Source organism: Rhinoraja longicauda, chromosome 24 (assembly GCF_053455715.1).
Source record: "Rhinoraja longicauda isolate Sanriku21f chromosome 24, sRhiLon1.1, whole genome shotgun sequence".
Taxonomy (NCBI): Eukaryota; Metazoa; Chordata; class Chondrichthyes; order Rajiformes; family Arhynchobatidae; genus Rhinoraja; species Rhinoraja longicauda.
In genome coordinates this window covers 36,443,378-36,456,457 of record NC_135976.1, presented here as the reverse complement: position 1 = coordinate 36,456,457, position 13,080 = coordinate 36,443,378, and the positions used below count along the sequence as shown (strand labels likewise).

The 13,080-nt window shown below is 53.5% G+C and overlaps 1 protein-coding gene across 1 annotated transcript in view; it reads left to right on the top strand.

Moving 5' to 3' along the window:
- Nucleotides 1–1,298, top strand: part of LOC144605258 (plexin-A2-like) — a 69,715-nt gene extending 68,417 nt beyond the window's left edge. The window contains exon 4 of the mRNA XM_078420351.1: nucleotides 909–1,298. Within this exon, the coding sequence (XP_078276477.1) occupies nucleotides 909–1,298 (390 nt within the window). The remainder of the gene's footprint in view (nucleotides 1–908) is intronic.
- Nucleotides 1,299–13,080: the final 11,782 nt, after the last annotated feature.

The following is a 13,080-nucleotide window of genomic DNA, read 5'->3' as shown; positions in this document are numbered from 1 at the left end:
TCCTCCGGCTTCACTCATTTATGCAGCTTCTCACCGTTCCCTCCGCCCCTCTCCCAGATTCTGCATTAGGGTCAGGGTCAGGGTCAGGGTTAGGGTGAGGGTCAGGGTCAGGGTGAGGGTCAGGGTGAGGGACAGGGTCAGGGTTAGGGTGAGGGCGAGGGTCAGGGTTAGGGTGAGGGTCAGGGTTAGGGTGAGGGTCAGGGTCAGGGTGAGGGCGAGGGTCAGGGCTACGTTTCTGTAACCTGTGACCCTTCGCTTGGCCTCTCTCAGATTCTGCACCTCAACGAACTGAAAACTAATTGCCAAAGTTCGGTAATAAAGCTTCTGCATAATCTGAAGAACACAAAAGAAATTCAGAAGCAGAAAGGTTTAACAAGCAGTAAAGGAGAATTATTTCCAATGGAGCCTTTGTCTTTGATCTGTTTCAGAGCAAAGTCACTAAATTAGAAAGCATCCATTTGTCAATTTGCTCCCATATGATGTCAGCTGATCAATGTGCCCTTGTTCTGGGCTGGAGCCTCACGATCAACAATCAGAGAGACGGTTACAATCAGGCTCACTCTGAAAGTGAGATCAGCTAATCACAGCGACTCTAAACAGTGTTAGAGTGACCGGGGTGTGGGCTGTCTGTACGGAGTTTGCACGTTCTCCCCGTGACCTGCGTGGGTTCTCTCTGGGTGCTCCGGCTTCCTCCCACAATCCAAAGACATGCAGGTTTGTAGGTTAATTGGCTTGGTGTATATTGTCCCCAGTGTGTGGATAGTGTTAGTGTGGGGGATCGCTGGTCGGTGTGGACTTGGTGGGAAGGGCCTGTTTCCGTGCTGTATCTCTAAACTAAACTAACTTGTCCACACAGGATGGTAATGGTGGCTTGAGTGTGGAGCGGTCATCATGAATCTTGTGGGCAGTGCTGGACCTTGGCTCTGCTTGTCTTGAGCCCACGTCTGCTGTGGCCCGAGGCTCCCACAGTGTTGTGTGGAAACAACAGCAGCCTGCCTGAGTCTCTCCGCTACTTTGACAGCAAATTATGGGCCATTAAGTTCATAAAGCAGAAATCAATCAAAGGCAACAATCGTCAATATGTAAGCAGGGCCGGGACAGGCGACTCAGTGAGGATTTACAACGGCAACAGTTCCAGAGACACAGCGGGCAAAATCTCCAACACAACAACTGGCCACTCAGCTGGTGGAAAGGTTCCTCATCTACAACTAGCTCTGAGCAATCACGCAATCAGCTTGTCCCATAAACTCCCGCTCCTCAGGCTCAGCACCACAGCGCAAGGACAACGTGAGCAGTAGTTTGAAACGTGAAACTCCACAATGACCATCGGCTGCAGATTAAACGCCGGGTTTGCCCACACTGTCCCCACACTGTACCCCCACACTGTACCCCCACACTGTACCCCACACTGTACCCCACACTGTACCCCCACACTGTACCCCACACTGTACCCCACACTGTACCCCACACTGTCCCCATACTGTACCCCACACTGTACCCCACACTGTACCCCCACACTGTACCCCCACACTGTACCCCCACACTGTACCCCACACTGTACCCCACACTGTGCGGGCACCTTTCTGCCAGTTGGTCACCCTCTCGCCCGCCCGCCCCGCTCATCACAGCCCGATTACAGGTGAGGTGGACAGCCCTGCCCTGCTACAGGTGTGGGTGGGGGGTGGGGGGGGGGGGGGTGGGGGTGGGGGTGGGGGGGGTGGGGGTGGGAGGTGGTGGGGGGGGTGGGGGTGGAGGGTGGTGGGGGGGTGGGGGTGGGGTTGGTGGTGAGGGTGGGGGGGGGGTTGGTGGTGGGGGGTGGGGGGGGTTGGTGGTGGGGGTGGGGGTGGGGGTGGGGGTGGGGGGGGGGTTGGGGAGTGGGGGTGGGGGGTGGAGGTGGGGGTGGGGGGGGGTGGTGGTGAGGGTGGGGGGGTGGGGGGGGTGGGGTTGGTGGGTGGAGGGTGGGGGGTGGGGTTGGTGGGTGGGGGGTGGGGGGGGGGGTTGGGGAGTGGAGATGGGGGGTGGGGGGGTGGTGGTGGGGTGGGGAGTGGTGGTGGGGGTGGGTGGGGGTGAGGGGTGGGGGTGGGGGTGAGGGGTGGGGGTGGGGGGTGGGGGTGGGGAGTGGGGGGGGGGTGGGGGGTGGGGGTGGGGGTGGGGTGGGGGGGTGAGGGTGGGGGGTGAGGTGAGGGTGGGGGTGGGGGGGTGAGGGGTGGGGGTGGGGGTGGGGGGTGGGGGGGTGGGGGGTTGGGGGGGTGGGGGTGGGTGTGGGGGCTGATACGATGGTGGGGGTTTAAGAGGCTTCTATATGGACATGCTGGCGGCAGTGGAGGGAGGTGCATCATGTGCAAGCAGAGGACATTGTGGGCTGAAGGGCCTGTCCATGTTGTGAGTGCAGTAACATAACGCACGATGGGCCCAGCTCGCCAGCATGTGATGCAGGCGCTACCTTAATGCAATTCCCTAATGGGAAAACCATCGCCAATCCCTAATTAATGAATAACCTTGATATAGCTGCGGTCTAAGTCTGATTCCACCCGTGGTCTCGGCACGTTCTCGGCTCCAAACCTGCGGCTAAATCATTCATACAGAAAGAAATGCAGAGATCAGACGTACCAGCGCCACCACCAGCGACACCAGACCGCAGCAGTGACCGCAGCAGTGACCGCAGCAGTGACCGCACTAGTGACCACACTAGTAACCAGACCACTGACCACACTAGTGACCACACCACTGACCACACCCCTGACCACACTAGTGACAATAATGACCACACCACTGACCACACTAGTGACCACACCACTGACCACACTAGTGACCACAATAGTGACCACACTACTGACCACACTAGTGACCACACTAGTAACCACACCCCTGACCACACTAGTGACCACACTACTGACCACACTAGTAACCACACCACTGACCACACCACTGACCACACCACTGACCACAATAGTGACCACACCAATGACCACACTAGTGACCACACTAGTGACCACACCACTGACCACACCACTGACCACACCACTGACCACACCCCTGACCACACTAGTGACCACACTGGGAACAGTTAGCAATGCCGGGGCAGGTACACCACCACACACGTGCTACTCCCCAGTGCGTGTGTCCCGGCGTTTCCCCGTGCCGCTGTCCCGTGTCTCTCGGCCGTTGTTGGCTCTGGGGATGAAGCCGTCCATCGTTGCAGATCCACTCGTGAGTGAATTTACCAGCTCATGGTTTATGCAAATGGTGGCTTTGCGTTTCATTATAATAAGCAGATTACATCTGGATTAAAAATGACGGGGAATAAATTAAGTCCTTTATACAATTATATAGAGGGGGCAGTGTTTCAGCATCCGGCCTCCCTGAACTGGACACAGCACGGCAGAAACGGAACAATTCAAATTAAAATCACAGGTACCCCAGCAGCAAGTCGTGAACAAACAAGTCCTTGGCAACGGCCAACTGCTGATCAACTACACGCTGACGAGAACCGCTCATCCCATCTCACTCCGCACATCCCCATCATGAGAACCGAGAACGTTGGCGCTGGGGTGGGGGTAGGGTGGAGTGGGTTGGGGTGGGGGTGGTGTTGGGTGGGGTGGTGTTGGGGTGGGGTGGTGTTGGGGTGGGGTGGTGTTGGGGTGGGGTGGGGGTGGGGTGGTGTTGGGGTGGTGGTGGGGGTGGTGTTGGGGTGGGGGGTGTGTTGGGGTGGTGTTGGGGTGGGGGTGGTGTTGGGGTGGGGGTGGGGTGGTGTTGGGGTGGGGTGGTGTTGGGTGGTGGTGTTGGGGTGGGGTGGGGGTGGGGTGGTGTTGGGGTTGGGGTGGGGTGGGGGTGGGGTGGGGTATTAGGTGGAGTGAGGTGGGAGGGGTGACGGGGCAGGTTACATGTGTTCCATGCCGACAGTTTCCAGGGGAGATCCAGTGGGTTACCTGGCCTTTCCAGGTGGGTTGCTTCACCTGGCCTCAGACATGGTTGCTTTCAAGAGAGAGCTGGATAGAGCTCTTAAGGATAGCGGAGTGAGGGGGGTATGGGGAGAAGGCAGGAACGGGGTACTGATTGAGAGTGATCAGCCATGATCGCATTGAATGGCGGTGCTGGCTCGAAGGGCTGAATGGCCTACTCCTGCACCTATTGTCTATTGTCTATTGTGACTAACCGTGCCGAGTGTGGAGCTGCCCAGGGTACTTCATGAACAGACAGATGATATCAGGTTGCTGAACAAAGCCAAATGTCTGGGGACATGTAGTTGCAACTTCACACATCCGACTAACCCTCTGCAGATGTGGCACATCTGGTTTATTGGTGGTGTCAGTTTACATTGCCAGGGCAGAGCTGGGGTTAAAGTGGTTCCACTAATGAGGTGCTTTCAGCTGTTCATATATATATATATATATAGTATAAGAAAATAACTGCAGATGCTGGTACAAATCGAAGATATTTATTCACAAAATGCTGGAGTAACTCAGCAGGTCGGGCAGCAGCATCTCGGGAGAGAAGGAATGGGTGATGTTTCGGGTCGAGACCCTTCTTCAGACTCAGCTTTCAGCTGTTCTGTAGCCAACACAAAATGGAAGTGACTTAATCTCCATCCTGGATGGAGTAAGACCAGGGAACCAGCACAGAGCCACTTGGTTTCCATAAACTCCAGGCTGAACAAGCCACACGCTGGTGTAAACATCTGTGAATCTTCATCGGTACAATTCTTAACGGAACAAGAACATTTAAACCTGGACAAATGCAACAAACTTGCTCAGAATTGCCCCTCATCGTAAACCAACCAAGTCCACAATTTTCCACATTAATGGCACTCTGGATAAAATGAATGAAAAAGATCATTAACTTTGGAGTTTTATTTATCTTTGAAAGATTGGAGAGTCGTTCACATTGCAGGAGGGAACTGCAGGTGCTGGTTTAAACCAAAGATAGGCACAGAGTGCTGGAGTAACTCAGCGGGTCAGGCAGCATCTGTGGAGAACATGGATAGGTGACGTTTCACAGAGTGCTGGAGTAACTCAGCGGGTCAGGCAGCATCTGTGGAGAACATGGATAGGTGACGTTTCACAGAGTGCTGGAGTAACTCAGCGGGTCAGGCAGCATCTGTGGAGAGGAGGAATGGCTGACGTTTCGGATCAAGACCCTTCTTCAGACGTCAGGGGAGAGGGCTCTGACTCGGTCTGAAGAAGGGTCTCGACCAGAAACGTCTCCCATTCTTTCTCTGCTGTTAATACTGTGCCTTTATTTAAGGACGGCTGTAAAGAAAGAATTGGGAATAATTGCCCAGTGAGCCTGCTGTGTTCCTGGCGGGTAGTTACTGGGGGGTCTGTGGGGTAGGGCACTCGGGAGGGGAGTTACTGGGGGGGGGGGGTCTGTGGGGTAGGGCACTCAGGAGGGTAGTTACTGGGGGGTCTGTGGGGTAGGGCACTCAGGAGGGTAGTTACTGGGGGGTCTGTGGGGTAGGGCACTCAGGAGGGTAGTTACTGGGGGGTCTGTGGGGTACGGCACTCCGGAGGGTAGTTACTGGGGGGTCTGTGGGAGACCACACTCGGGAGGGTAGTTACTGGGGGGTCTGTGGGGTAGGGCACTCAGGAGGGTAGTTACTGCAGGGTCTGAGGAGTAGGACACTCGGGAGGGTAGTTACTGGGGGGGGTCTGTGGGGTAGGGCACTCAGGAGGGTAGTTACTGGGGGGTCTGTGGGAGACCACACTCGGGAGGGTAGTTACTGGGGGGTCTGTGGGGTACGGCACTCCGGAGGGTAGTTACTGGGGGGTCTGTGGGAGACCACACTCGGGAGGGTAGTTACTGGGGGGTCTGTGGGGTAGGGCACTCAGGAGGGTAGTTACTGGGGGGTCTGTGGGAGACCACACTCCGGAGGGTAGTTACTGGGGGGGTCTGTGGGAGACCACACTCCGGAGGGTAGTTACTGGGGTGGTCTGAGGGAGACCACACTCAGGAGGGTAGTTACTGCAGGGTCTGTGGGAGACCACACTCGTGCCTTTGACACCAGCACAGCTTGGCCACGGGAGTTCGTGCCTCACAAATGTGATTGCATTGGTGGAAGATGGAGGAGACGAGGTGAAGAAGGCTTTTGGTGATCGGCCATCATCAGGCAGGCATTGAGATTAGAAGTCAGGGCGTTGTGTTGCGTTGTTGATGTTGCTGAGCTGATGTGAGCAACAGCTGACGGCTGGGGGGTGATCTTGTACAGGTTTCTAAAATCATGAGGGATTATAAAACCATGGGGGCAAATAGGACTAGTGTAGATGGGGCAGGGGCAAAGTGGGCCGAAGGGCCTGTTTCTGTGCTATATAACTCTGACAGTGAGCAGAGTGGATACTGGGCGGAGAGAAGAGACACACACCAACACAGATATTGGGCCGAAGGGCCTGATACAAAGCTGGGTGGCAGTGTGAACTGTGAGGAAGATGCTATGAGGTTCCAGGGTGACCTGGACAGGGTGTGTGAGTGGGCGGATGCATGGCAGATGCAGTTTAATGTGGATAAGTGTGAGGTTATCCACTTTGGTGGTAAGAATAGGAAGGCAGAGTATTATCTGAATGGTGTCAAGTTAGGAAAAGGGGACGTACAACGAGATCTGGGTGTCCTAGTGCATCAGTCACTGAAAGGAAGCATGCAGGTACAGCAGGCAGTGAAGAAAGCCAATGGAATGTTGGCCTTCATAACAAGAGGTGTTGAGTATAGGAGCAAAGAGGTCCTTCTGCAGTTGTACAGGGCCCTAGTGAGACCGCACCTGGAGTACTGTGTGCAGTTTTGGTCTCCAAATTTGAGGAAGGATATTCTTGCTATTGAGGGCGTGCAGCGTAGGTTTACTAGGTTAATTCCCGGAATGGCGGGGACTGTCATATGTTGAAAGACTGGAGCGACTAGGCTTGTATACACTGGAATTTAGAAGGATGAGAGGGGATCTTATCGAAACGTATAAGATTATTAAGGGGTTGGACACGTTAGAGGCAGGAAACATGTTCCCAATGTTGGGGGAGTCCAGAACAAGGGGCCACAATTTAAGAATAAGGGGTCGGCCATTTAGAACTGAGATGAGGAAAAACTTTTTCAGTCAGAGAGTTATGAATCTGTGGAACTCTCTTCCTCAGAAGGCAGTGGAGGCCAATTCTCTGAATGCATTCAAGAGAGAGCTAGATAGAGCTCTTAAGGATAGCGGAGTCAGGGGGTATGGGGAGAAGGCAGGAACGGGGTACTGATTGAGAATGATCAGCCATGATCACATTGAATGGCGGTGCTGGCTCGAAGGGCTGAATGGCCTCCTCCTGCACCTATTGTCTATTGTTTCCGTGCTGTGTGACTAAACATAGAGAGAGGGAGGGAGGGAGGGAGGGAGGGAGGGAGGGAGGGAGGGAGGGAGGGAGGGCTGGCTGGCTGGCTCGCGGGCTCGCTCTGCAAAACTCTGCTCAATTATTCCACACCTTCTCCCAGAGAGTTGGGGTTTTTGTTTCTATCCGAAGAATTTAAAAATAAATTGAGAAATGAGAAGCAGTGATTTGGGAAGGCGGAGGGAATGTTTGCTTGAGGAATGAATAATTAACGTGGCGTGATTCTTGGCATCACGATCGGTGCCAGTGACCCCAGGGCTACTCCTGCCTCTCCCCAACATCTGCCTCTCCCCAACATCTGCCTCTCCCCAACATCTGCCAGCACCACAACATCTGCCTCTCCCCAACATCTTCCAATACCACAACATCTGCCAATACCACAACATCTGCCTCTCCCCAACATTTGCCAACACAACAACATTTGCCAGCACCACAACATCTGCCTCTCCCCAACATCTGCCTCTCCCCAACATCTGCCTCTCCCCAACATCAGCCAACACCACGACATCTGCCAACACCACGACATCTGCCAGCACCAGAACATCTGCCTCTCCACAACATCTGCCAGTACCACAACATCTGCCTCTCCACAACATCTGCCAACACAACAACATCTGCTAACACCACAACATCTGCCAACACCACAACATCTGCTAACACCACAACATCTGCCAACACCACAACATCTGCCACCACCACAACATCTGCCATCACCACCACATCTGCCTCTGCCTCAGTGGAGGCCAATTCACTGGATGTTTTCAAGAGAGTTAGATATAGCTCTTCAGGCTAATGGAATCAAGGAATATGGGGAGAAAGCAGGAATGGGGAACTGATTTTGGTTGATCAGCCATGATCATATTGAATGTTGGTGGAAGGGCCGAATGGCCTCCTCCTGCACCTATTTTCTATGTTGGACACTATTCTATTTTAACACCAGCCATAATTGTTTCATAACAATTAACGTGAATTTGTAAAAAAAAGAGTGATTTTCTGGCGCTAATATTGAATAATTTGGGCACATTCAGTGCGGCTAATCTTGGAGAACACCTTAATACAGCCGGCTTAATGCGTCTTGACTTTTTCTCCCTGAAGACTAACTACTTTCTCCTCATCAAATCACTATTCACTGGAGAGGATGTTAATATGCAACATTATGCAAAATTCCATGTAATTAATTAAGCATTGTTCTTCAGAGAATGCTTCTATTATTATCTAATTAGGTTCAGCCCATAGTCTTGGCATCCAATTTACTTTGACGTTCCTGCTATTTGCAAGTTGACATTCTGTGGGGTGTCACCCTCCCCATCATCAGGCAGCCAGCGCTGATCTCTGTACCCCAGGAGTATCTCACACACACACTGCGATAACAACAGCAACAGTCCAACACTCTGCACAGATCACAGCCTCACACGCTCCACAAGGCAGCGGAAATCCAGGGAAATACCCAATCATGAAAGGCCTGGATAGAGTGGATGTGGAGAGGATGGATCCACTAGTGGGAGAGTCTAGGACCAGAGGGCACAGCCTCAGAATTAAAGGACGTTCCTTTAGGAAGGAGATGAGGAGGAATTTCTTTAGCCAGAGGGCGGTGAATCTGTGGGATTCTTTGCCACACACGGCTGTGGAGGACACAAGTCAGTGGATATTTTTAAGGCAGAGATAGATAGATCTTGATTAGTGCGGGTGTCAGAGGTTATGGGAGGAAGGTAGGAGAATGGGGTTAGGAGGGAGAGATAGATCAGCCGTGATTGAATGGCAGAGTAGACTTGATGGGCCGAATGGCCTAATTCTGCTCCTATCACATGACCATGCATTCACCCTGAGCTTACGACATCCTCACTGGCAAATCACAACGTCAACAGAATGACCTTTCGATGGTCTAGAGGTGTCCTTCACGCAAGCTGTCTGCAGGCTGAGATAGAACAGGCAGTCTACATGGGTTGGAACTGTCTGAGAAGGGTCTCAGCCCGAAACGTCACCCATTCCTTCACTCCAGAGATGCTGCCTGTCCCGCTGAGTTACTCCAGCACTCTGTGAAACGTCACCTATTCCTTCACTCCACAGATGCTGCCTGACCCGCTGAGTTACTCCAGCACTCTGTGAAACGTCACCTATTCCTTCACTCCACAGATGCTGCCTGACCCGCTGAGTTACTCCAGCACTCTGTGAAACGTTACTTATCCATGTTCTCCACAGATGCTGCCTGTCCCGCTGAGGTACTCCAGCACTCTGTGAAACGTCACCTATTCCTTCACTCCACAGATGCTGCCTGACCCGCTGAGGTACTCCAACACTGTCTGTCTATCTACTGTCTATGTGGGGGCAGACTGGTTCAGTGAGTGGGCAGGGAGTTGGCAGGCGGATGGTAACCTGGGAATGTGCAAGGTTCTCCACTTAGGAAGGGAGGATGGAAGTGACAAATCTTGTTAAAACAGAGCAGGATGACAAATCTCTGAGGCAGAGAGAGATGGGGCACATGTACGTGAAAGAGCAACGGTCAAAATGTGGGGAGACAAGTAGACGGGGAAGGCAAGTAGACGGGGAAGGCAAGTAGACGGGGAAGGCAAGTAGACGGGGAAGGCAAGTAGACGGGGAAGGCAAGTAGACGGGGAAGGCAAGTAGATGGGGAAGCCCATGTGATGTTGGGTTCCCTGTTGCTGCTTCTGTTATCTGCACAGTTCCATCAATGGGAACAGGCAGTAACAATACTGTGGAGAGTTGACCATTCAGATCTCTACTGACAAGATTCCGTTCATGGGCCAGCAGGATATTGGTGGGAATCTTGCTGCTACAGGGGTGGTAGCATGTTCGCCCTTGGTCGATACGTGCCACGATCAATTTGTCATCATTTATAATGGAAACTATTCTTGTAAACTTGCCAAGCTGCAATTACACTCTGACTCCAGACGCCAGCCAGTGAATCTGAGACAAACCTCCCGAGATCCAATAGTTTACTTTGGTTCAGGGATATCGCGCGGAAACAGGCCCTTCGGCCCACCGAGTCCGTGCCGACCAGTGATCCCTGCACATTAACGACCAGTGATCCCTGCACATTAACGCTACCCTGCACACACTCGGAACAATTTACACTCCTACCAAGAATACAAACCCAAGCCAATTAACCCACAAACTTGCACGTCTTTGGAGTGTGGATAGAAACCGGAGATCCCGGTCACGGGGAGAACGCACAAACTCCGTACAGACAGTGCCGGTAGTCAGGATCAAACCCGGGTCTCTGGCGCTGCAAGTACTGTAAGACAACAACTCTACCGCTGTGCCACCGTGCCACTCATAGTGTCAGTAACATTCATGAAGAGAGAGAGAACAGCGAACAAAGGCTGTGGTGCTCAGTGTCGATCTATCCCCAACACGATTATTACCCCACTGTAAACCCCACTGTAAACCCCACTGTAAACATCACTGTAAACATCACTGTAAACCCCACTGTAAACCCCACTGTAAACATCACTGTAAACCCCACTGTAAACCCCACTGTAAACATCACTGTAAACCCCACTGTAAACATCACTGTAAACCCCACTGTAAACATCACTGTAAACATCACTGTAAACATCACTGTAAACATCACTGTAAACCCCACTGTAAACCCCACTGTAAACCCCACTGTAAACATCACTGTAAACCCCACTGTAAACCCCACTGTAAACATCACTGTAAACCCCACTGTAAACATCACTGTAAACCCCACTGTAAACCCCACTGTAAACATCACTGTAAACCCCACTGTAAACATCACTGTAAACATCACTGTAAACCCCACTGTAAACCCCACTGTAAACCCCACTGTAAACATCACTGTAAACCCCACTGTAAACCCCACTGTAAACCCCACTGTAAACATCACTGTAAACCCCACTGTAAACCCCACTGTAAACCCCACTGTAAACATCACTGTAAACCCCACTGTAAACCCCACTGTAAACCCCACTGTAAACCCCACTGTAAACATCACTGTAAACCCCACTGTAAACCCCACTGTAAACCCCACTGTAAACCCCACTGTAAACATCACTGTAAACCTCAGTGTCGATCTATCCCCAACACGATTATTACCCCACTGTAAACCCCACTGTAAACATCACTGTAAACCCCACTGTAAACCCCACTGTAAACCCCACTGTAAACATCACTGTAAACCCCACTGTAAACATCACTGTAAACATCACTGTAAACCCCACTGTAAACCCCACTGTAAACCCCACTGTAAACATCACTGTAAACCCCACTGTAAACCCCACTGTAAACCCCACTGTAAACCCCACTGTAAACATCACTGTAAACCTCAGTGTCGATCTATCCCCAACACGATTATTACCCCACTGTAAACATCACTGTAAACCCCACTGTAAACCTGCCCTGCTGTTCATACCAACAGTTTTATGCTTTGGTGCAAAGGTCAAGTTTATATCTTCATTTAAATTCTCAACACTAAGGATGATGGGCAGAGTGGACTGGCCTTCAGATGGTCAGACGTTGTGGTCATGGTGCCGAGGGTCATGGTGCCGAGGGTGATGTTTGTCCCAGACTGTCTCTGGCCAGAGTCACACCCCACACTCCTTGTGTAGACAGCGTGGCTAAGGTCAGAGAGAGTTGTGCGTTAACTCAGCGCTGTTGCTGCCGGGCAAACAGGGAGTACCCCACCCTGTGTCACCCCACCCTGTGTCACCCTGTGACACCCCACCCTGTGACACCCCACCCTGTGACACCCCACCCTGTGTCACCCTGTGACACCCCACCCTGTGACACCCCACCCTGTGACACCCCACCCTGTGACACCCCACCCTGTGTCACCCTGTGTCACCCCACCCTGTGTCACCCCACCCTGTGTCACCCCACCCTGTGACACCCCACCCTGTGTCACCCCACCCTGTGACACCCCACCCTGTGTCACCCTGTGACACCCCACCCTGTGTCACCCCACCCTGTGTCACCCCACCCTGTGTCACCCCACCCTGTGACACCCCACCCTGTGACACCCGACCCGCACCTTCTCACTTCCAGCCAACAGACTTCGGGCCACAACGTGACTCACGGTAAAAAACTAGAGTAACTCAGTGGGTCAGGCAGCATCTGTGGAGGGAATGGCCAGATGTGGTTTTGGGTTGGGACCTTTCTTCAGGCTGATGGGCAGGTTCCTGGTGTCCACACTTGCCTGTGCCTCTGTTGAGTTTGATGACGACCACATTTTGCCTGTCCCTCAGGGCTGTTCACCCTAGCTGGGGCAGTGAGGGGCAGTGAGGGGCAGTGAGGGGAGGGCAGTGAGGGGCAGTGAGGGGCAGTGAGGGGAGGGCAGTGAGGGGCAGTGAGGTGAGGGGCGGGCAGTGAGGGGAGGGGAGGGGAGGGGCAGTGAGGGGCGGGGAGGGGCGGGCAGTGAGGGGAGGGGAGGGCAGTGAGGGGCGGGCAGTGAGGGGCAGTGAGGGGCAGTGAGGGGAGGGGAGGGCAGTGAGGTGCGGGGAGGGGCGGGCAGTGAGGGGAGGGGAGGGCAGTGAGGGGCGGGCAGTGAGGGGCGGGCAGTGAGGTGCGGGCAGGGGCGGGCAGTGAGGGGAGGGGAGGGCAGTGAGGGGCGGGCAGTGAGGGGCAGTGAGGGGCAGTGAGGGGCAGTGAGGGGCAGTGAGGGGAGGGGCAGGGAGGGGCAGTGAGGGGCAGGAGTCAGCATCAGGCCGTGACGCGGACTCCCAGAATGCTCGCTGGGTTTGACGGCTTGATAAAG